Raw genomic sequence first — 26445 nt, 5'->3', positions numbered from 1 at the left:
CCCGGCCATCGTTTCATCACCCTATACAATCCCAACACTCAAGAACTGGCTTTACTTACCACTGTTCCTGTTGGCCGATTAATATGTTTTTGTGGCCTTTTCCATTTCATGATATTCTTACAACGAAATATCTTTTTACCGTCTTGGAGTTCAAATATATGGATGAGGAGTGATGTGCAAACCTATGAGTAAATTCTGACTGTTGTTTTATTAGATAACTCTGTCCATCAGCAATCAAGATTTTATGCCTCTGGACTAGGCTTTTGCACAAGCCACATAAGACAGCTTACCCCCACCTGGCACAGAAACCCAAGTGCTAAACTGTGCAATTGCCTATTCCAGTCCATCTCACCATAATTCCACTCTACAGATGTTTTCAAATATTTCTGCAGTGCACTAGACACTTAAAATTCACATCAGGTACTGTCTCTTGGTCTGAGCTCAATGCTCAAACCACAACTAAAGTTCAAGTACTGAAATTGATATGTCACTAAAAATTCAGCTAAATTATTATAACGTTCTCACACATTTCTTCATCATAGTCACAGAGCAGAGGGATCTACCATAGAACATTTCCGAAGTGAATTTTATGTGCTGAGAAGCTCCTGAACAGCTTGAAGTTCTGCTGTAATACGTAATTAATTCTAAAAGGGAAGATGCTTAGATCCAGCAGTAGGGTTTGAATCTACTCCCCTTTTTCTTTCAAGAGAACAATTACCCTAAAGTCCAATCTCAACTCCTTCATTATCTTGAACAAAGCATTTCTTTGCAGATTAGCCTTGGCAGTAATGAATTTAACATGGCCCCCTGTATGGACTGAAAGATTCTTGGCTTCCCACCATTGCTGAGGCTCAGTTTCTGATCCCAGCAGTATTGCAGCAGCAGGGTGCCTGCCTGCCACCCTCATCATTCCGCCCTGCTGTCCTGAAAATCCAGTACATTGAGCTTGATTCCTATTCAGAATTCAGCAACCAAGAAAGGGGAACAAGATAACATTACTTCCACCATGTTTTCAAACAGATGGGTTAAGTATTGTCTAATACAGAATAAATGTCCAATCAAAGGATCCATGTGACTACAGACCACCTCTTCTTATCCCCTAGATAATGAAAGCTACACACACCAAAGAGAGAGAATACAGATGGGGAAGATAATTTGAAAATACGTAGTTGTCCTCTTCCAGAAGATCCATAAACTCCAATGCTTTAAAAACACAGCTGGCAATAACTGAATCTGCTGAAAAACAGATTAAACCTTGTTTTCAGTAAGCCATTGCAGGTCACAGTACTAGTAATGTATTAGTTGGGCATATTGACTAATCACAGAATCACAGAATTTTCTAGGTTGGAAGAGACCTCAAGATCATTGAGTCCAACCTCTGACCTAACGCTAACAGTCCCCACTAAACCATTTCCCTAAGCTCTAGATCTAAACGTCTTTTGAAGACTTCCAGGGATGGTGACTCCACCACTTCCCTGGGCAGCCTGTTCCAGTGCCTCACAACCCTTTCAGTGAAGAAGTTCTTCCTAACATCTAACCTAAAACTCCCCTGGCTCAACTTAAGCCCTTTCCCCCTCGTCCTGTCACCAGGCACGTGGGAGAACAGGCCAACCCCCACCTCGCTACAGCCTCCCTTGAGGTACCTATAGAGAGCAATAAGGTCGCCCCTGAGCCTTCTCTTCTCCAGGCTGAACAAGCCCAGCTCCCTCAGCTGCTCCTCGTAGGACTTGTTCTCCAGGCCCCTCACCAGCTTCGTCGCCCTTCTCTGTACCCGCTCAAGCACCTCTATGTCCTTCTTGTAGCGAGGGGCCCAAAACTGAACACAGTACTCGAGGTGCGGCCTCACCAGAGCTGAGTACAGGGGGACGATCACCTCCCTAGCCTTGCTGGTCACACTGTTTCTGATACAAGCCAGGATGCCGTTGGCCTTCTTGGCCACCTGAGCACACTGCTGGCTCATATTCAGCCGACTATCCACCATCACTCTCAGGTCCTTCTCTGCCTGGCAGCTCTCCAACCACTCATCTCCCAGCCTGTAGCTCTGCTTGGGGTTATTGCGCCCCAGGTGCAGGACCTGGCACTTGGCCTTGTTGAACTTCATGCAGTTGACCTCAGCCCATCGGTGCAGCCTATCCAGATCCTCCTGCAGAGCTTTCCTACCCTCAAGCAGATCGACACACGCACCTAACTTGGTGTCATCTGCAAACTTAAATGAGTAGGACTTCCATTTTGTTTGCAGTGCTATATAACCAGATGTACAAACATGTCAAGTTATTGAAAACATTCAAGCACATAGTGGTCCCAGAGGAACTGTAGTAGAATTCAGGAAAACCAGCAATGTTCTGGCAGGCATATGAAAGAGTAATATTTTACTAAAACCCTGTTGAACTCCTCAGTAAGTTTATTGCCTTAACCAATCGCCTTTAACCAGCCTTTTCAGAGGAGAAACACTAAGACAGTCATAACAGACCTTCGCTTTCACAGAGAAACACTAAGATGGTCATAATAGCTCAGCCATTGCTTGCTTATTCCACTGACTGAAGTAAGGGTTTCAAACAGTACATACAAAAGCTGACTGCAGGATGGTCTTAGGGTTGATTTTAGTAAGGCTTTTCTGTTGACAGCTCTCTTTCTTCAATAATGTCTCAATTGCTTCAGGTGTAATTAACTGTCATATGGCTGACTAAATCAGGCATGAAACATCTGATTTAAAAAAATACTTGTGTGTGAGAAACAAAGTTCTGAACCACCCTAACTTCATAATTTATTCTTTAGCCAGATATTGCATCCAGTTTTTAACTCAAGGAGTTGACTGAAATGCACTGTAAAACCCATGAAAAATTCAGACTTCAATACAGCCATTACATCACCTATCATCCTGCCTGTTTTTGTTTTGTTTGTTTTTTAAATACAGGACGATGAGAAAAAGTATGGCATCTTTTAAGGAGTAAAACACAGACCAGGTTGCTATGAAGAAATATTCAGAAAGTCTCTTTCAGACAAAACCATCTTAAACTATTGGTCTATAAAAATAAAGGCTTCCCTTCCTAACATACATACAGGAATTAAAATCTATATTTTACCCCAGAATTTTCATGTGATGTCTCACCATATTCTCTCTGTCTCTCTCAAGATGTTGGCAGCTTCATAACAACAGCAACCTATTGTCACCCCTGCAGGAATATCAGAGAAGTGTCCAAAAATGCTGAAAATTCATGACCTTGGTTCTCAAAAGAGACTAATGGTTCTCTTTCACTTAAGACACTACCAAGGAGCTCTCATTTAGGCTTTTCATCAGAAAGACAAACTCTTGGGGGGAAAAAAAAAAGTTTCAGGGGAGCAATAAAAAGGAAAATAAAATCACTAAGCATTTCAGAAATTTTAGATCACAGCTGAAGGGTTTCCTAGTTGAAGAGCTTGACTCTTTTCCTCAACATTCTCGCCTTTTGACAGCATTAACCTTTCCTGGCATGTACATATTTGCATGAAACCATTTGCCTTCCATTTTCTTCGGATGGGAGTGTTCCCTGCTGCCCTTTGCTGCCACTCCCAAGAGATGTTGGTCTTCTCTAGGTGACAGAAGAAAAAAAAAAGAGGGGGGTAACTGATCCCCAACTAGGTTGCACAGCCTAATGCCATTGTCATCTGATGCCACGAATGTGGTCAAAATTACATTCAAATCGATTACCAGAGCACTGCTTCTCTCTCTGGGGACACTGCATGGTATCTATTGTTGTTTAAGTTACAAATATGTTAGGGTCCAAGTAGATAAAATAGCTGTAAATGCTATAAACACACGGAGCTTCCAAAATTAATAGCAACACACACATCAACATGAGTGTTTCCTACTGCCTTCTGTTCTCAATGTAGGACTTCATATTGATTTACAACCAGACAAGCGTAGTGCCACTGTAACATGTGAGTTACAGAGAAGTCCTTCTCCTCACATCCAATTTTCCAGCTGAGTAGACTTGGTTTCACCAATGTCCAGTGCTGTGACAGAAGTCAATATTATTAGGAAATTCCCTCTCTGCAGTGCTCTTCTCTTTGCATAACCCATCAGAAGGTTTAATCAAAGTTCAATTCTACTTACTGAATCCTACTTGCATTGCAGGCTTAATTACCTGAGCCATCATTATCCAAATGGGAGCAACACTGCTTCGAGGGAACCCTTTATGGTACGTGACACCCAGGGCCTGTAGATTCAGCGTGCCTCCTACCAGCTGACCTTTCTTTCTCTCCTGCCAACCTAGAACTCCTTTCATCCAGACAGGCCGCAACACTCAGGGAAATACAAGGCAATAAAGTTAGTTCACAGTAAAACTGATTTTGTAATGAAAACTACTGCAAAAAGCAGTAGTAAAGAGTGATAGTACTAAGGAGAGGGTGCAGATTTGTATTAATTCATTTAGACATAATTAAATGAAGTTTCCCTATTTTACAGATTTATTTAGTTGGTTTCACATATTAGTAGGTCATGGAATATTTTTATGGTGTGAAAACCACCTGCTAAAGTGCATACAGTTTTAAGCCTAGAGTGAGCTTACGTAGCACAAATTGCTTTCTCCTAATGGTGCGTTATACCTGAAATGTGTTTTCACCACTAGAAATGCAGGCAACCTTTCGAGTATTTTAATTGCCCATTTCACTGTTCCTTTTTATTTGTTGTGTGTTACTATAGTGTAAAGGTGTGATCTCTCCCATATAATGTGAGCCCCTTTGGAGAAATCTGTCCCTTATTTCCTTCATGTTGTAACCCATATCAAAATGCAAGAATGCTAAGAAAAATGAAAATGGGCATCCCCAGTTCTGCCTAGCTTCCTTTGGAAGAGAAAAAAAAAAAAATCACAAATCAGAAAAGCCTCTCAACTACCATGTAAAACAGGATTTTTTAGCATCTGCCAATTGAATCCAAGGAGAATTATTTTATTTGGGTTGTTGCTATCGCTTGTGAAAAGATGACTTTAGTTTGTTTGTTTTCCATGGGACGTTATTTGCTATCGCTCTTTTTCCACTGCTGTTTTGAGTAGTACCCAAGTGGAAAATAGAATTAACGTGTTGAGTAAGCTTTATTCCTCTTTAATTTGTTATTGCTGTCATTAAGAGTCCTTTATTTTTGTTTGGCTAGTTGTTACATAAACAGTGATAGAAACGTTATAAAACTCTAAGTTGATTGTTACGTGGGACAATTTTTTCATTGGGTGAGTCTTCTTCATTTATTTGGTGGAGTCCAGAGAGTACTGGAAGCTAGAGGCATTAGTAAGTCAAGGAAGCAGAGTAACGCTTGCCTTTCAGAATGGGATATAAGCCAAGTTTGTTTCTGTCTCAATACATGAGTGGTAGCAAAGCAAATAAAAATTCTGAACCAGGTGGTACGCATCAAGGAACAGACTACTACTTACAGATTTGCATATGGAGAAAGCTCCATATAAAGCTCATAAGCATGAGCTTTCTCCATATGCAAATCTTCTGAAATATTCCATTAACGAAACGTTATCTCCATATAAACAGTACGTGCATGCTCCTGGCCTCTTCTGTCTTTGCTGATAAACAATGCCATTAAAAACCACTGCTTTTAACAGTCAATAACCTTCCTACGAATTTTACACAACATCAAATAATACATCAAATAGGAAATATTTCGATTCTTTTATTGAACCTGGAAACTGAACCATGTTCAGATTGCTTTCCAGTCCAAGTACATAAACCTAACTCAAACTGACTGCTTTTTAAACCTTTTAATTCACATAAGCTCTTTTGCACATTTTCTGCCATGGTCATAACATTAAGTGTTAGCTATTCCCAGCATTTTCCCTTGTCTTCTCATGTAACACAGTATTTGTCTTAGAACTGAATGTCAGGTTTTCACTAATGTTAGCACCTGTTAATGCCTGGATAAACAGAATAGAACAAAATCATTTGACATCTCTTTCGAAGCGGGTATATCAGGAAATGTGCACAGGATTTTAACGTACTTTTGGTTGCTCTTGAAAACCCTTAAATCCCGTTACTACGTAATCAATCAACATTACAGAAGCAAGAACAAATTTCATACAGAATCTGGTATCTAAAAATCAACTTGTCATCACTTCAACCTTCCAACAAGCCTTAAATTTCAACTTGTCCTTACTTCCCTTCCAGTATCGCTGTGGGCTCATTCTACTTATTTGAGAAAGTAAGTCATAGGTAGGTTGTGACATCCCACTACACTTTAAAGATGCACCACTCAGGATTTTTTTTCCTCAAATAATTTCAACAAGGGAGAGAAAATGTTCAGTCATTACTAAAGGGAACTTCAGGCACTACTAAATCGATGGCAGAGAAAACTCCTTGGAAGAGAAGTTAAAAACTAGCAGCCTACCTTCTTTAGTTAGCAGATATATCTCCCTAATCAGCTTTCTGAATCCTCTGTAGAGCATTATCTATTTGTAGTTGAGGGTTTGCTTTTATTTGGATCACAGAAGCTGGATCTATCTCATTACAGCACACCCCATAGAACAGAATTTAGAAGATCAAACTAAGGTGCACATGGAAAAATCCTATTAGCAACCCCAGCATGATGCGCACACAAGAGACGTTCAGTAATGAAAAACCAGGAGCTTCCAAGTTTGTCTTTCTTGCTCACCTGCTCTCGGATGGGTAGAAACACAAACAGAGCTTTATAGCTTAGTTAAATAAACATTTAAAAGCACTGCAGAAAGCAGGAAAGATGAAATCAACAACAGATCGCAAAAAGGGGGAAAAATGTAGCTTGACATCTACGTAAGAAATGAGATTGTGAGCATCTAGTCTTTTCAGATGGAGTCATTTATATGCAAGTACATAAACAAAGATTTCAGGACACAAATGTGCGAGCAGGACAATGGACCCCAACCTTCATTTTCATCTGAATATTAGAAGAACTTTGAAGATTCGCCAGGCAATTTAACACCTGTGACCTTGGGCTAAGTATAATGTAAACTACATAAGCATGAAAAAAAGATTGATACTTGAGTATTTTTTTGGGGAAAAAGGTTAGCTGTTGGATTGGTTTTAAAAAAAAAACTTATGCACTTTCAAGGTTCTTCAGGACTCCTGGAGTTCATTACACAAGCATGACAAAACCATACTTTCCTAACAAAATAAAAATTATATCTGTTATTTATAGCCAAACAAGCATTTTTTCCAAACGATTTCCCATTCATTAGAGCAAGCATAGAAATAATTGTGGGTTAAAGACATTTCAATCGGGTAACTTTTTCTTCCATGTCTGTGTCTATCAATTTGCTAGCTGAAATAGCCTACAGCATTTTTTGAGTTATTAACTTGCAAACTAATCATTAAATATCAGTAATGATTCATTTTTAAGGCATCTTGCTTAAAATACCAAGCTATTCTCCTGGGATGTTAAAACTAATCTATTACTTACAACAATGGCAAAAACGCTCACCAGTTGCAGACATTGCATGTTGAGCAGCTAAAGATTTTGTCTGGGAAATTACCCTGACCTTCTTTACCACTGGCAATGTTTTGCCTGCCTTTTTTTTTTTTTTTTTTTTTTTTAAACACAAGTACATGAAGTAAACCTACAGCCAAATCAGAATATCTTTTTAAGTTTGAGAAAAAAAAAATCGTAGATAAACTACATGGTTTAGTTTGAAGTATAAAATATGTACTATTTCATATACACTATCTAAAAAGAGCAGATAGACAAATGTACAAGAGCTTTCCACCTCTCCTAAGAGCATTTGAGATTGTTTTACACGTGTTTAAAATGCCAGGCCTGCCTTTCCATTTACAACGAAGTAGTTGTCAGTCACCTTTTGATTCTGCAGAGAAATGTAGAAGTTAGAACTGAAGTTAGAAATGCTTAGCAACATTTTTTTTAATTTTTATCAAATGTTACCAAGATTTTTATTTTAAAGAAAATACTTGAACACTAAAACACTACTATAACTATTCAAGTTCAATAGTAACTGCAGAAAAACACGAAGTGACTATGATTGACCTATATTAATCAGAAAACACCAATAAAAAGATCTACAGCAATCACATAGCTGATGGGTTATGACCCGAAACACCTACATTTATATCCTACTTGTTTACAACAGCAAGCGAATTCCACTGTAAATCTCCAGATTTTCACGTTTTTCCGTTATCTTCTGTCTCTTCCCAGTGTTAGGGGATCTAAACATAAATGCATGTTGTCATCTAGTTAACATGCACCAAGCATTCATAACACACGAATTCTGCTCTCCTGATTTGAGCTCCACATTTGATATTATGTTGCACACAGCTTAAGCAAGAATGATAATACTGTTTCATATTACTTCATGCATCTGACCACTGACTTGGAATTGTGGATATCTGTATTACTTTCTTGATATCACCCTACAGGTGCATCACAGGCTGAATCAGTTGTGTGTTTTAGCTTGCTTTAGCAGTTCTCCATTAGCTACCAGAACTAATTCATAAGTTCTAAAGGCCCAAACCTGTACTGACCCTTTGTCCATACCTGACTTGCATCTGCATCCTGTTCCTGCTAGGCATACAAATCAAGCAGTCCGTGTAGTGCCAGTTGCTGAATCAAAGCATACATTTGTATGCAATTTTTTGCGTCTCTTAGGAATAAACTGCACGTTCAACCATTCAGAACAAAAGGAGCAAGGAGAAGGGAAGCTGTCCAGCAACAGCCTTACGTCAGAGCCTTCAGCCATGAGGAAGCTCGTCAGAATAAGTACACAGTAGAAGGAATTCAAACACCACCACCACCCATAACCCTACCCCACCAAAAAAAAATCCAGAATCAGAAAAGGAAAAAAATGAAAAGGCCAGGGACAGAACAGACTTGCTCTGAAATGAAGCCAACAGCAAACATCTCTACTGAACACATCAGACAAAAAAAAAAAAAAAAAAGAGAAAGAATGAATGGTGTAAACAAGACAGCAGCCAACCACCAGTGGGGCTTGTTACATGTATGGGAAACTTCATCTGTACTTATCAGTACACCAAAAAGAAGAGGAGAAGAAGTTGCCACAGTGTTTTTTTCCTGTTTTTCCTGTTACAAATTGTTTGCACCTTTGACCACAGGCCTTGGGATAAAGCACCATGTTTTGCATGAAGTGTTACCATCTCTGAGCAGAGACATTCAGGGGTATTTTACTCCAAGCAGTTCCTTTCCAGTTTTCTGCCTCTGAATCATTCATTGAAGTCCCTTTAAAAGTGTGTTTACTGATCACATTTCTTAAAATATTTTCTTCTCAGAATTACAATTAGGGAAAATAAGTAACGGATTGTGCTGTTAGATGAATCTTGTATTACTCGATTTTTAAGTTGAGAAAAGCCTTCCATAATGGATGGTCTATTCCCACAGGCTGCTGCGTGACATTACCTATTGGATCAGTTTCCACTTGTGTATTCGAAGTTCTTTGAAACAACACTTCATTTTTCCTAGTAACATCAATCCATCTTTGTGTTGTGTTACTGAAGTGTTATCTTCATTAGCACCTTTGACCTGTCCCTCACACCTTGTCCCAGCTTTGACAAGAAACAAGGTAATGACATGTATCTTTCAGATGTGGATTTATCAAACGTAAATACCCAACAGCACCAAAATTCTTAACTAATATTACCACTCTTCCATCTTCCATCTCTGCATTCCAAGTGATTCTCAGCCAGCCTTATTTGCTTGTTTGCTATCTGCTACATGCATTGATTGTGCTGGTCCATCAGTCTAACTTCTCTTTGGTGCATCTCCTACTCTCCTTGTTCCTGCAGACATAAGGATGTACCAAATCACCTCATCTTAACTAGCTAACGTTTTCTCTTCTTTTAAACATTCTTCAACCATTTTTTCAATTTTGCTTACCTGTTAACAAATGCTACACAAACTCTGTGTAGGTCTTCCCACTCAACACTTACACAAACGAACAGAAACGTTTCTACAGAATCTACAGAATCGTTGAAAAGTTAAAGTTGGAAGGAACCTCACAACATTGTATAGCTCAATGCCAGTATCTCAAAAATAATCATTCACAGTCAAGGCACCTGAAACTCCCATAGTAAACTACATACCAGACAAGCCAATTCAGATGCAGATACTTACAACTTCTGGTTGGCATAGTGCTGAGAACACCGTATGAGCATTTTGCTTAGTCTGTCAATATCCTGCTTTTCTACAGTGCCTCTCAGAAGAGGACAGAAGTAGCAGTCCATCCCCAGCCTGCATATTTATTGTTTAATATTGACAACTATATCACAAATTACAGTAATCAGTCCAATGCTAACTGCTGGCATTTCATCTCTACAGTAAATTTTTATGCACAGCTGTACAGTGTGAGTTTCAGTTAACCAGGCTCAAGCATTTTAAGGAAGATAAACAATGAGTTTTCAAAAGGCATATACATCGAGCTAGAAAAACGCTGGTGAGTCACACAGTTATACATCAGCTATATCACTGTAGAGTATTCATATTTGTCAGATACTCCTGTGAAATAAATGAATTTTGGATTTACTTTTATTCAATTTTCTCATTTGTATTTTTTACAGTTAAGCCTATCCTGAAGACAAACTTCTGAAAACACCTAGTTTGTCACCTGTGTGCAACTTCATAAAATGGAAGGATCTAAAATTCAGTGCAAGTGATGCACTCATTACCAGGCAAACACAACAGCCCAGGTGTCAATATGGCTCTAAATCCTTTTGGTGGTCAAGCCCTCATTTACAGCATTCGAATGAGTTAACCAGCCTAAGTGTTCAGCTCCTGAACATCCCTCTTAAACTGGATGTGTGTGCACAGCTTTCCAACATCTATATGTTAATCAGGACATTTATAGGTTTAATGGTAACTCAATGCTTTTCACACAGGAGAGAATCTCCACCCTTCCAAGCCTAGAAAATTATCGGGTACCAATTAGTAAGCTACGTGTTTCCACAGAAAAGGATAAAACAGTGTAAGATGAAATTAAATCCACAAGTCTGTTTTCAATTGAAAATGTTGAAGTCCTGTAGCGATTGTGACTTCCTCTTCAATAGCCATTTCACCATGGGGAAAAAAAAAAAAAAAAAAAAAGTGCCGCGCTGCAAGAGTATTTCAGCTTTTGGAATACACATTTCCGCTTTTCTGCCAAATTGGCATAATCCCTGATAACATCCTACTTATCTTTAGTTACAGGCACAAGAATTACACAATACATAATTACCCAAACTTTATAGAGCAGACTCCAAGGGAAAAAAAATATTCTCTTCTTAGTCCTTTAAAAAATCTATTATTTTTTTTTAACAGAAGTTTGGGGATCAATAGAAAAACTGTTATTTGTGCTTCTTGAAATTTTCAAAACAATTTCAAAATTCCATAAACATTAATTTGTATTCAATACAAATACGTGTACAATACAAGCACATTAACAGCTTACGGTTACGCTTGGTCCAAACTCTACTGCAGTTTGGTGTTTAAACATTATGACACACACATCAATCCTTGACTGTTCACAGCCACTTTCTGTAACCAGCCAAACAAAATCCACTGTTGCAGCACCTTCCACTATCTGTTCATAGTATTTTCTGTAACACTGATAAAATACACGCTTCCATTCACCTGTGCTCCAATCAGCTACCATGGAAAAAAAAAAAAAAAACAGCAAATAAATGAGCCACCACTGGGGAGATAAAAGAATTTCCAATTAAGTGGGAAAAAAAGGAAACAGGCAACTACGTTATATAACATATTTGGATCATTTATTTAGATAAATGTAACTGAAATGTGATACAACTTTTTAATTATACAAGTGTAATAAAAATAAAGTCTTTGTTGCTGCAATCCTGCAATTGGAATCCAAATTTACTCCCATCGGGATTTTCCAGCTACTGCTGAGCTGCTCTGGCACATCATTTAGCTTTTTTCCTAAAACAAATTGCACAAGGATTTTGCTTACTCGTTAATGGTAAAATTTGCCAGCTGGAGAATAAAACAATATTCAGAAATAATACTCACTGTTCCTCACAGCAAGACTTTAAAGGCCTTTTTCTCACCCAGCAGTCTCATCTAACTCAAATCCAGCTTTTCCTTCCTTCCCCCACATCGTGTGAGACACAGCAGAATCTCACTGTGTCACCAGTCGCCATATGCCACTGTAAGAGCATCCAAACACTCCTCTCTCAGTTCCAGGTACAATTTTCATATTCTCATGAATGTATACATATAGAAATCCAGGAGTTTACCATTTTCGGGTATTTAGAAACAGTTATCAACTGTTCAATCTAACAGTTATATCTGACATTTCTCAAAGCTGTACGTAGAACTTTCACTGAAGGCTGTAGGTCTGCTTTGTGTCCTTCACCGAAAGGGTTATGAAGAGGGATCGCGGATCTTTTCTGTTTTTGCGAACTGTTATCTTTCCTCTCAGGGCCTCCCCTGCAAGAAAAAAAAAAAAAAATTACTATGCATAGTTACTGTGTATTACGTGTATCCTGCGTAACCGGATAGATGCACTACATCTGCTTATGTTGTACAAGAAGCTGCTCCCAGTGAGTCAGAATTAAACAAGTCTACAAAGGTTTCTTGTATGTTTTCAAAGCTCTAACCGATGGTCTTGAAAATGAATCTACGTCAAATGACTGCAGTTAGACCTGGTGAGGTGCTGAGTTATGTAGATGCTTTCTCAGTTGACCCACCCAAAGAACTGATATGACAATTTTACCTGTGATTAAGGGAGGGGGGAGGAACACTTTGTTTCGCTTGTTTGCTTATGAACAACTGAAATTCAAAGGCTTGGACTGCAGAGACGCAGAACAGATCTTAAGTTTTTACATCTGACAGTGTGTCAGGTTTTTAAATAACGTCACTTTTAAGTCAGAAAAAAATAAACCCTCAAGCCAACAGCATTAACATTTTCAAGGAAGGTATGTGCAATGAAGCACTCAAGCAAGAGACTAATTTTGAGGTCAGAGGACTTACACCTTGTTGGGGTACTCCCAGAATCACATAATCGTCTAGGTTGGAAGAGACCTCCAAGGTCACCAACTCTGACCTCTGACCTAACACTAACCAGTCCTCTACTAAACCATATCACTAAGATCTACATCTCAACATCTTTTAAAGACCTCCAGAGATGGCGACTCAACCACTTCCCTGGGCAGCCCATTCCAATGCCTAACAATCCTTTCAGTAAAGAAGTTTCTCCTAACATCCAACCTAATCAAGCTATCTTACTCTATTTGGTGGCTTTCAATCAGATACTCTAAGGTTTGGTTAAGGCTCGAACTTACCTGGAAGTTCCATGTCACTGTGAAAGTTCTGGAATTATAAATTCTGTTCTGGTACTCTAGGTCTGGCCTTATGAGAATTGTACAAGTTGCTTTTTTTTTTTTTGTATTGAGCTAACTATACATTAGTGAACATTCTAACATGTCAAGAAAGAAAACCACAAATATAGATATTGCCTCACTCTGTAAGGAAACAGGACCTATATGGGATTTTTAGTTTTTTTGTTTTTTTTTTTTTAATGAGCTTAGCAAGCAGCTCTCTTTATTTCACAATGCTTTTGCAAAGACTTGCTTGCAGATATTTAATAAAAAAATAATAAAATCCCAATGTACTTTCAGTCCTTAACAAGACCTGTAATTTCAATTAGATTTGTAAATACGTAGAAAACCCGCTGCTGAGCAAACTTATACCATCACTTGAGAAATACAACAGCTGCACTTAAGCAGACGATTCTACAGAACACCCTACAGCAGGGATGACCCAGGCCTACAGCATCAAGTTCTCTGCTGCTCTTCTACTACGCTCCACTGCATCCATCTCCAACCCTCACATCAACCACAGCCACAGTTACTACTTTTCTATCCCACTGGATACCGATTACTTCCCAACTGTTTCTTCATGTGATTTTAAGGCCAACTATTCATGCCCTGTTAAGAGGATGAAATTTTCAATATTCTTACTGAAAAAAAAAAAAAAAAAAAAAAAAAAAAAAAAAAAAAAGGAAACAAATAGCAATTCCAAAACTGGGCTGGTTTTCAATATGTGATATTTTTAGCAGTCTCCATTTGACAAGTTACTCAGTTGCATACAAAGAATTGACACAAGATCCACTGTATGAAGCATCACATCAGAAAAACCTTTTCAGCAAGATTAAGTGTGGTAGCAACACTGTACAGGAGATCCAAAAACTCTTCTGTTTGGTAATTTAACAGTCGTAGATTTAGCTTCATTCCTGTGTGGCTTTATTGTTAGGACATAAATGACTGATACAACACAATGTGTTTTGCAAAGAACCGAAAATATCTCTTCATAGTTTACTTAGACAGATCTGACCAGTATGAATAAATTAAAAGGGGGAAAAAAAAGCACTATAGCCCCTCTCCAGCTGGGAATCTCAGCTTAGTGTCAACACAAAGACTTTCAGAACTGCATTGCAAAATGAATTACTTGGATTATGTTAACATTCTATAATATGGAATGTGTTTGAAATCGTAAGATGACTAAAAAACATCCAGGAACAGAATTAAAATTACATGACTTCAATCAGCCTGTAACAGTCTTATAATTTAAAGCATTTTAATACAGAACAATGCAGTAAACATGGTAAAAAATAAATATAACTTCAAAAATTACATTTGACTTTACGGTACAGAACCCTCAGATTCTGTTTCTAAATACAGTTAGTGAAACGAAGCGGTCCCTTTTTCTCAGCTATTTCTTATGCAGTAACCACATTAAATCTGCCTTTCTAAACAGTCTTTTTCTGAGGGCTGAACCAAGCAACAGCAGTGCAACCAAGTAACAGAAAGGCAATTCTGAACAATTAATCAATGTCACGTAGATATAAAATGACTGATGTTTTTTCACTGTTATGCTGTCCTATGAACTGCCTGGAGGAAGCTGTCTGGGGGACTCAGCTGCATCACCTTGCTCTTATCACGCTCAGCTGAATGCGAGTAAACTACACAGTGCCATTGCAGTTTGATTAGGACAAAACTGAATCCATTACGACCCCCTTCAAGCATTTTTATTAGCCTTTGGGGAGTCCTGAAATTCATCCCACAAAGAAACTGAATTCAGCAGAACCACTGCAGAAGCTTGCTAGCACTGGGAAAAAAACGCATCCCTACTTCCATACTGACCCACTGCCAAGTATCACACATCCTATTACATGCTCTGCTGTACGCCTTGTATACATTAACTTTCAACACCCAAAATAGTTCATTTTGGTTTTGACTTTGATCATCAGTGAAACTGTAACTAACATCGTTTACTTCTGTGCGACACCATCATCCGTAGGGCAAGTTCTTCATATCAGATACCTCTCAACGCAAGAGCCTCTGTCACTTAAGTTATTTGCAGTATTTTTCAGTCCGTAACCTTACTCATCTGAAATGACTTGACTGAACCCAAAGATTGTGTGCAGTCTCCTACACACATACCCTTAGCATCTATGCAAGGCTTGACATGATCCATGGCAACGAACCTGCAATGCTTCCTGCCCTTTAATACAGCTTGGTGCCCTCTCACTTTTTGATTATTAAAAAGATTGAATGAGTTAATGAAGGCAGCTAGCAATCAAGATCTCTCAAAGTTTCTTTTCTTCTTGTAGAAGAGCTTTATCAAACTAACAGCAAGCAAAGTATGAACATACTCCAAGCATTCCTTTTTCTGCCTCCCCCCCCCGCCCAAGCTTAAGGTATTTGACTTCAAAGATCTTACTTAAAGTGTTTCAAAGAGAGCTCTTGTAAGACTGCAGTAGACTTGGGCTGAAGACACCTTCCAAATTGCTGTTGAGAAGCATCTTTTACAAATCCCTGCTCTGAGGTTGTGACAATCCCCCACGTTGTAACAACCACAGGCTTTACAGGGTAGTCACACTTGCCTTAACATTTACGTACCAGCGCATTTTGACACCTCTCTTCAAGATAAGGCTGCTCTCACTTCAGACTGCCAATTTAAACATTATCTCATTTTCCACCCCAGTTTCAACAAACTGGAGTCACCATCTTAAATAACACTGAGGGCTAGCAAGCAACTGTAAAAAACAAGTCTTGAAAGCATTACTTTGGAAGAGTTGGCTAGGAAACAGTTTCTACATACCATCTATCTTTAGAAAACAAAGAAGAATGCAGGAGAGCTGATTTGTTGCAGAACCAATAGCATTTCCCTTAAACTCAGTAACTTATCCTTAATTCTCCCCACCTAATTAAACTGCAAGCACCTGCAGCTGTACACAAACCCTCACCTTCCCATTTGACCATGTCTCTTTTAACTGCATCACCAAGCCAGTAATTTCCAATGAGCACTTTCTATACTGAGCAGAGCAATACTAAAGTCAGTGATATCGTCTGATCTGTGACACCCTTCTTACACTGGCCAGTTAGTTTGATCAATTAAGCAGTTGTTTACTGATTCCTTTCTGTTATAGCCTTGCTCCGAAACTATACTGAGGTTGTCTGTACCCATCATACCCTAAGCATTTTCCTTGGCAAGTTTTCCTATCAATTGTTGTTTCAACTTTGCAAGTCAAACCACCAACTAGGCACCTCCGAAGAAGGCTATACAGCCTGCTGAGTAAGTTAAGACAACCTTGTACAGGTGCATTAACTCACCTAGAAGTAGTCTCAATTCTCTACATTTTGAAATAGAGATCCTACACTGTGTATCCTGCCTCAATTTTCCTCTCAGCAGTTGCAATGAAGTTGTGAGAGAACTATGTTCTTCCTGCCATACTCATCACATCCCCTTGCTGTCTCAAGAGCAAAGGGGACCACACAGAATGGCACAAGAAGCCCCTGTAACTTTTCCCCATGAATACCGAACTTTTACTAACTTACAGTGCGATAAAGAGGCCACGAGAAGAGACTCTCTCCAATTAGTGCCTGATGTACACACAGATGTTTCTGTGAAGCAAGCATTATGATTTTAAGCAGATTTCAAAAGCTACATCACAAGACAGGCAAGATCTAGTTGAACCTCAAAAGCAAGTTTTAACAGTTACCAGTTTTTAAAAGCAACATCACTGCAACTGTAGACAGGCAAAACAAACAGTAAAATCTCAATTAGGAACCAAACGTTCCAACTGGGATACATAATATTGAAGTATTTCAGTAAAAAATCAGAACAGATTATTTGTGACAGTAGTTTTTTGTTGTTTGCTTGTTCTTAATAAAAAAAAACTCTCCAGGTAGTCAAATCTATGTTTTCAAGTTTGTACATTTCCAAACAGCTACCCAATTGTGGAGACTGGGGAGTTCAAGATAATCATTTATTTTACAGGGGCTTAGTCATGTGCATTCTTCAGTTTTGCTATGCAAGCCTCTTATAACTCCACTGACAAACAAATTAGGGTTTTATTTCCACTGCAAGGCACTACCAAGAACACAAAATGTTGACAATATGCTGCTTTACTGCTAATAGAATTTGCTTGCATACAGATCTGGGTTTTAACTTAATGCACTGTTACCGAACAGATCTTGTCACCCCCTTGAAATCATTCTTGTATGTATTTTTTATCTGTTCAGTAAACCCTTCAGTTAACCAAAAGAGAATGACATTCCCTATGTAATTTTCTGTTTATGAAACTTAGCAGCAGTATCACAACATACAATGGAAGAGTAAGATCCATATTTGGACCATTAGTAAGATAAAGACACAGCTTTGGCATATGAATTTTAATTTTGAAAATAAAGATTTTTTCAAGCTACTAAAAGGGCTGCTAAGTGAAGCCTTGTACTCCACAGGGAGTCTGCAATACAGTACTCTTGTCTGTGAAAAAAAAATTCTGGTACTAAAGTATCACCTGGCTTCTTTTTCTAGCTTCTTTATTTTTACTGTGTGTTAAGCAGTTAAAGCCTATCCAACCTGCTGACGCTCTTCTTACTTCATCGCACACGAGCTTTAAGTCTCTCGTCACAGTCGGTGAGGACGAAAACTAGCTTTTCAGAATATGTTAGTAGCAAAAGATTGCCTCTGTCCCCTGACTAAACCAAAATAAGCAAAAATTATCCATTAAAGCTATACACAAACCTATCTATCATAGTTATGTATGAAGCTGTAATTCAGTAGCAAATCCTATGTATTAATTAGGTGTAATTCTTACTGTTCCAGTCTCTACTAATTAGTTGCAATTCTTATTGCTCCAGTCTCCAGATCTGGAACTAGGTAAAGTTTCTCCCATTTCCTCTCAGAGGATCTGCAAACGCTGCACGCCTAGCAAAGGCTGCAGCAGGAACGGCAACGCAGGGAGGATTAGTTCCACGCTGCATCCTTTGGCAGCTAATGGCTTCATTCTATTATTAGTAGGAACAAGATCAAAATCACTTTTCTTTTTCCCCATGGATGAGAAAATAGAGCTACTTTTACAACAAATAACCTGGAATCAAACAGCTGAGAAAAATACATAGTTACCACAGTAGAAAAAAGGAATTTTACCATGGCACCAAGTGGCATTTTTCTGTTAAATACCCAACAGGTTCAGATACCTCTAAGCTCAACCTCTTTGGCAGAGCAAATCCAAATACCATCATTGTTTTATGACCAGATCAGGCACATCCCCAAAAGCTATAAAGCATCTCTGATAGACTTGAAATAAGCTTTATTACTCAGACTTAAAAATTTTAGGGAACCATTTTTCTTTACCGGGAAAGAAAAAAAAAAAAAATAACCTGTCTATAAGACATGTTTTCAAAACAGGAAAATGTTTTCAAAGTATTTTATACCAATAAATCCCTCTTTCACAGCTTATTAAAACACTGGAAGCAAATGGCACCACAGTAAGCTGGCCAAATAATGAAAGAAGCAGCTCTGTCTCAATAATAGCTTTAAAAATGGAACCAAGCTTGTGGTTGAACTATGTAGCACGTTCTGTGTGTCTGTTTATCTCCTCGGCTTTCCTTAACTGCATTATGACTGCGCTTTGCTGTTTTTTAATCAGATTATTAAAAGATTCAAATGATATTAGTTCTATTTATTTTCCACTATCCACTACAAGAAGAGATTGTTCTGGCTCGAACAACTCATTTGGTCTCAACTGGGTGTTTTTCATTGTGTCCCGGTGCCATATAGACATTCCTTATTCTAAGAATTAGTACATATGACAGTTGAATATTGGTAAGTACAAGGAAAGGCAAAAGAGCCAACTCTTTCAATGATTCAAATGTGTTTAATCTAATATATTTACCCTTTTCTTCAGCTAACTCACATGGAAAAAAGTCAATTTGAAGACAAAAAATCTCCCCCAAAAGCTAAGCACTTGGAGTAGAGTTCAGTTCACCATGCCAGACAGCAACAATACATGGCCAAATGGTGACAAGTTGTGCTAATTTATCAATGAACTTTAGTGACAGACAAGAAACAGCTGGAAGTGCAACTTTAGCCATACTGCAAGACAGGCGTGAGCAGTTAGTTTAGCTAGTAAAACAGAAAAGGGAAAGAATGAAGAAATCAAGGAACATAGTTAAAAACGAATTACCACAGACTAATTACCACTGATTAAAAGTCACTATTTTGAAAAGAATAAAAAATATGAAAAATAGAAAGATACGTAAATCTCTTTTTCTTCAAGTCACGTTACTGTAAGAGATTTTTGGAATGACGACGAATCCAAGTCAGAAACAAGATATTTTCAGAAGTCACCCAAATCAAGGAACATTGTTAAATAATCATCAGGAAATACCTTCTGCCCTGATGCAGTTATATCCTCCATGAAAAAAAAAAAATTCCACAGAAATTAACACGGAATTTACAAAGGAAAAGGAGCTTAGGTCCATGTTTCGCTCAGGAACTTCTCTTATGCTTAAAAACAGAGAAAACTTGGCTTCTATCTTCTACAGAAGATAAAAAGAGAACAGAAAAAGATGGGAAAGAGGAACTTAAATAACTACTAAGAGTAGGAATCAAGCAGAAGGAAAAGAGAAGCACAACAGCAACAAGATTCAGTACAGGAATAATTTTTTAAAATGTGAGCTAATAAAGAGGAAGAAAGAAGTTATGGTAAAAGTGATCTTGAAGGTCAACCGGGTGGTTGTGTTCACTGCTTCAAAGCACACTGTTTCTGCAGTTGTCTTCGGAAAGTCACAGCACCTAGACTAGAATTCTAGATCCAGACACACCTCCCAGTAATTTCGGACATTCTGTAAATGTCAAATGATCTATGTAATATTAAATAACGAGCATATTCTAACAAATGTCATTGCACTTTAAAAAAATAAATCACTTCACACTCTATGACATTGAAATATAATGAATTTCACCAAGGAGACCTTAGCCAGTCTCATCTAGAAACTGAACAGAACACAAGCCAAGCACAAATGCACCAAACCACATGTGCATCCCAAGGATCTAAAAATATGCAAAGTAAAAATCATTGAAGAACTTAAAGGATGAAAAAAAAAAAAAAGATTAGTCACATAACATAGTCCTTAATGCCTTCAGGAAAGACACTCCTGCTAAAAAGCTGTGATGGCTACTAGATGGATGAAGCAATCACAAAAGCTGTTTTAATTGAGGCCTGATGCTGCTATCACCACTGTACATTCAGAATTATCATCTATCAAAAGCAGACAATACCCCCTTCTACCTCAATACTCCTCCATATCACCTTTAAACCTCTTGACCTCAATTTCTTTTGCAAGATCCACATATGTTTCTGTGCTCTTTCTCCCCTGTATGTCTGGCCTATTTGTAAACTTTTCAGTTCAAGGCCATGGAATACTGTGAGTTGCTTAACTGAGCAGCAGAACCGAGCCCCATTGCCAGACCCTCTCTAGGTCCTTCCTGATAGTCCCTAAAGAAAAACAGCCCTCAATATGAGCTGAGAAGGAGTTCAACCGTGGTAAGCACATATTTAGTGGGTAAGTAGACAAATAATGTGCCCTTTTTCCAACATAAAAATATAGCTATTTCATTTCCTTTGGTTATAAACAATGACCCATGATGGTCATTGGACACATTTCTATGTTTATGAAACAAAGAACACTTCACTACTTTCATAGGAAAGTACTTTCAAAACTTACCAAATACAGGTAATTAAAACCACTAACATATAATTTTTATCTTCAAAACTTTACTCCAACAATTTATCATCTGAATTTTGGGTTAACCTGGCGACAACAAAAGCTTTGTTTACTTATGACAGACAAGATAGAACATATTACAGTAGTTATTCACTTCTTAGAAGCGTTCAGCATATCAAAATCACATCTCCCATACTTCAGTTGATCATGTTCATGGCTGTGAGCTCTTTTCTATTTAGAGAGTAATCCCACAAGTGCCAGGTACAACACCCATGCATGTACCTATATAAGAAATAGAGCATAGCTTATGAGTGGTACAGAAAATCCTATGCAATCATTGGATCGATATGAAGCTTAAGAACGTAACTGATGTTAAGAGAACCTTAATAACAGTGTTGCAGTCTTAAATCTCCCCCGTGCCAGACAGAACTCCTTTGAGACACCAATTTCTTATAAAAAAATACTATGGAGCTACATTAGACATATGCCCACTTAAATATACATGTGCAAACACATATACATACACTTCTTATGTTGATTTTACAGAACACAGATATTTATTTTCTAGTGTATTGCTTAAGCCAATAAAGTGTTTAAACAGCAGCTAAAAGATGTATTTACTAGTTCTTTTTAACACAAAATTCTTAAACTGTTTTACATTTAAATGATAATAGCAGTGTAACACAACCATTGTTGCACCACAACTGAATTTAAACATACCTGCTTCTACAGGAATTGGTTTCTCCAGGAGAAAAACTGTTTGTTTCCAGTGCGTTTTGGTACACCAGGGACCAGTTGAAAACAAGACCTGCAATGGAAGAGTTCAAGACTTTCATTAAAGAACACCATTTTTAATACCACAATACATCAATCAATTACCAAACACACATGCGTGTTTTCTACAACAAAACTCGCTGCCAAACAATTCAAGGTAGAAAAACCATAGAAAAAATCCTCATCTTTCAAGGCTGATTTTAAAATCCATAACGCCACGTACCTTGTTGTGACAATCCTTCTCAAAAAATATATCAAAATAACCAGCAACTGCCTGTAAAAAAATAGGAAAAGGCAAATATGATGAAGGAGCAAGTGACATTCAAGAAAAAGACCATCATGAATATATATTTATGTAATTATTGTGATTTCTGCTCAAGAACATTTGCTTTGTCCCTCCTGTCATCCCACTCCTAGCCTCAAAGAGCTTCTCTCTTCAGTGCATAATTCACTAGCGGGACTTGTCTTCCAGCTTCAGTAATAAAAGAAATACAAAATATCTGCACGCAAAAAATTTACCTACACTATTAGTTACACAGCCTTTTAATGATGGCCTGCTTTTTTGACGATAAAAGCCTTAGACTCCCACAAGCTCAAATAATTTAAATAAATTTCAAGAAAGAACTGGAAGATGTTAATAAAAGACAATCAGCTACACCATTTCAACTCTGAAATGCTATCCACACTCACCTTTGCTTCCTACCGTCTCCTACAAAAAGGCTAAAGCTAACCTGAAAATAGACCCAAGGCAGTTAAGCTTTTCTGCTCTGTCAGTCTGAAGAAATGACTCAGAAGAGATCTTTTGAAAAACTGCTACTAGAGATGCTAGGAACTTCTATCCCTCTGATAGCAGGATGACAAGCTCCTCCTGATAGCTATAGTATATCCAAACAAGCTATCCGTCCGATTCAGTGATGGAAAGCCTGCTACATGAACACTTACTGCAAATGGTTGTATCCTTCTCACAGCAATAGTGTTTTTCTCTTAAGTCTATAAAAGTGGTCATTTTGAATAGTTACAAAGGCCAAGTTCTGCAGCGTGTTCTTTGTATTAAGTCAGAGAGATTGTGAAGAAAAAGACCGACATCAAACACACTTACAAAATCAAGGTAACAAAACAAGTGAATGGCACATGACTTTATCATTAGGTACTAGGTAATCCAAATGACAGCTAAACCATTCCAGTATTTTTCCTTTCCAGTCTAAATCCAGAACAGACAACATGGATGTGAGTACAACCTCAAACAAAATAAAAAAAAAAAAAAGTGCTAAATTATTTGTGTTAGCTTTTCAACTAACAGCACTCTAGAGAAGCTTTGAAAGCTCCAAAAACAACTACAGAGATACTAAGGGACCTTCATGACAAATGAGCACCAGATGTTGGAAATGGTGATTCTTCCATCCTGTAAGTAAGACCCTATCACTCAATGTTGAGAAACTCGTTCCCAAATGAATTACAGCCCTGTCTCTAACATGCCTTTTTCAGTGAAGATTGAGATTTTGACAAAGTTTTTTTTATTGACCCATCAGACTACTTTTACTGATGCACCATCTTTTTGGATGCTACTCAGACATCTCCGAAGCCGTAAGAACACCTCTTAATCATCAGGTCAATACTGTTGATATGCTTGCAGATAAAATTTAGGATAAGATTACTGGAAAGGAAAGATAAAGGTTGAGACAACAAAAACACATTAAGAATTGCAAAGGGGGGTAAAAACGGCTTCCAGAGAAAATGAGACTATCAAGATACACTTCTGAGCAGAAAGCAAAGGCAGCGCCTAAAACTCCAAGCAGACATACCACAGTCGGGGGGGGGGGGGGGGGGGGGGGGAGGGAATACAAATAGCCATATGCTTGGCAGCAAGAACTAACAGAAACATTCGACATGGCACCCGGAGAAAATGTCCCCACCAGATGAATATTTTGGGGAGATTGAGTTCAGGCTGAAAGGAGACTGCAGCTATAAGCAAAGAAACCATCTCCCTGCTACCTGTTTCTTTCCTGTGCTCAGGGAAACGGGATTTTGTACACCTTCTGTAAATGACCAGGATAAATAACTACTTGATTTCTTACGCTGCCAATGGAAAGAAAACATTGCAACTGAAAAACCTGAAACCTTGACATTGACCATTTAAATCAAGTAGTAACGGTATTACACATCACAAAGACCATCTTATGCAGACTTCCAGGAATTAGTCTTTCCTACATTGATCCATTCAATTCTTTTTGTTAAGGTCTAAAATCGATCTACTCCCTTCACTGAAGCAATTGTTAAGCCAGAAATTCAAAAATAAAAAACACAAAACAATATTCTAACAAAATAATTCCCCAAGATCCTAAGGATAAATTCTAGCGAACAGCTTCAGGCATTCCTCAAAACTCCTCAGTTTTAAGATCTGACATCTCTTGACTGAAAGCACGGATCCTTTTCCAAATACACTGTCTCCAGGACATTAAAACCTGACAGAAAACAAACAAAAACAAGCCAACAAAAAACAAAGTCCCACCTTTTTGGTGAGCTATGGAAACCAGCAAAGATTAAGACCATAGTCATTTATAGCTAAATAGTAATTCTATGCTTTAAGTTAAACACATAGAGGAGAGAGTCTATACAGTATTTAACAACTAACTTTAAGACCAGATATTGCAATTTAGAAATCTAAGGAGTTTGTTGGTGTTCTTTTTCCAACTGGTTCCCTAAGTCTTTGGATGCCAACAAGAAGCATATCTTGGGGTTTCTAACTGCAGATAAGATTAAGAAAGTTAAACAAAACGCTGTTCACACAAACCTTAAGTGTCTCAATATCTTAAGTTAAACAGATTTTCTTGAGTTTATGTAATCAAAGCTTTAGTACATTTGTCGTATATTAAAACCTAGCTAACAAGTGCTGGAAATTGTTGAAGTTTTTACTAAGATTTTCTTTGGGACTACGAAGCCATTGATCTAGGTAGCACGTTATTTCTAACTACAAACCAAACCAAACACAAGCATAAACCAAAACACAAGTTGACCCCTTAAGTCTACCCCAAAGCCCCCCAGTAACTCCAGTCTACATTTTCTACCTTCCTCCTTTAATCCTCTTGATTTCACATGGAGGATTTTATGTGCTAGGTTGCATGCATTCCCCTGCCAGTAACACAGCACTTTAAGAAGAGCTATGAAAACCTAAAATCCCTGACGGTATTACAGAAGCCCATTTTAATACTCCCAAATGCTTTAAAAAAGCCCAAACACAACAAAAACACCATCCAAACAAAACCACCACTACCACATCCTCAAGTTACATTTAAGCTTTGCACCACTACAGCAATGTTCTGGTATTCCACACTAATATCTTGTAAAAAAGTGAAGTAAATGTAGCTAATGCTTTCTGCGATTTGGTCTACAATCACTAATCCTGTACATTTGAAAACAGAATCTCTGTCAAAAACTTAAAAACCTCCACAAATGAACAAGTTGAAATAACTGATGATGCAAAGGTGGGTGTCGATTACTGTCTTTTTAGAAGTAGTTATCTTCTCTTAGGTCTCAACTTTTTTTTTTTTTTCCATTAAAATCTTACGCTGAGATGCACAGCGTGTATTCCACTTCTAAGTATGTTTCACTGAAATAATTGAGTAAAATTGAAGTTACCAGCATTTTCCATTCATTTCACTTTAGAGCACAACAAACGAGCGTGCAGAAGCTGCAACAGTGAATCACAAGCTTCTATTAAATATGCAGTACTACAAATTAAGACAATGCCAGCCAGTGCTTACAGATTGAAGGAAGAATGAGTCCTCCCTTTTTGTTGTAAAATCTAACACGTGTACCTACACAGCAAAACGTAAGGGGAAAAAAGTCATTTACAAGTGACAGACACACAACCATCTCACAGACACAGGCATGTTGCAGTTGAATAAAGGGCTGGCCAGATTTTTATTTAAGGTGTCACCTTGGTGGTTTTTTTCGTTTGTTTGTTTTTTACATATATTCAACCTAAAGAAAAGCAAAGCAGCTACTAATATCTCTAAGTTCTAGGTGACATTTGCTAACTACTGCCTTGGTTTCCTTTGTTTTAAGCAGAACAATAAACAGTTATTTCTTACATGGGAGACGGACAATTTTCTTCATCTTTTTGCTCCACCTTTGATAACTTATTTACAACTTCACCAATGATCAATCATCAGTAACTTATGCCTTCTCTGGAAGAATCTCTCAAGTACCAGTCTCTTGAATACCATTAAAGAGGTAAACAAAAATAATGACTTATAAACTGGTAATAAGTACCTGAAACTCCAGCCTAGCATCTAGCCCCGGTCTAGGCTCAAAGGATATTAATTATTGGCTAAGACTGAAGGAACGTTATTTTTCCTGTTCTCAAATCAATTGCCAGGAGGAAAGCAGAGCTGTGACGACAAAAACCCTAACCCCAGAACTAACTGCCTACACTTACTTCACAGGGAACTAAGAAGAGTAAATAAAGAGCTAAAGAAATAATTAAGAATCTATCTGCATTACTGAGACTGCCAAGCAGCATCCTACCAACGTGAGCAAGAGTTCGCTCAGCGACTTACAATCAAGTATTTCTGAAATCATCACAGCAGCCACTAACATCTACCCAATTTTGTCAAACCCCGGTTTTGACAGAGTCCACATAAAATACCTTAATGTATTCACCCACCAGAGAGGTTTTCCAAGGTGTTC

At 38.0% G+C, this 26445-nt stretch overlaps 1 protein-coding gene across 1 annotated transcript in view; it reads right to left on the bottom strand.

Annotated features, from left to right (window-relative positions):
* Positions 1-11693: 11693 nt before the first annotated feature.
* PRMT3 (protein arginine methyltransferase 3) overlaps positions 11694-26445 on the bottom strand; it is a 52734-nt gene continuing 37982 nt past the window's right edge. Inside the window, exons 10-12 of the mRNA XM_082761153.1 lie at positions 21980-22030; positions 21703-21790; positions 11694-12391 (exon numbers count right to left, since the gene is read on the bottom strand). Of these exons, the coding sequence (XP_082617279.1) occupies positions 12282-12391; positions 21703-21790; positions 21980-22030 (249 nt within the window). The 3' untranslated portion in view covers positions 11694-12281. The remainder of the gene's footprint in view (positions 12392-21702; positions 21791-21979; positions 22031-26445) is intronic.

Source organism: Aythya marila (genome assembly GCF_965140915.1).
Source record: "Aythya marila genome assembly, chromosome: 5".
In the NCBI taxonomy this organism is placed as follows: domain Eukaryota; kingdom Metazoa; phylum Chordata; class Aves; order Anseriformes; family Anatidae; genus Aythya; species Aythya marila.
This window is presented reverse-complemented; position numbering and strand designations above follow the sequence as displayed.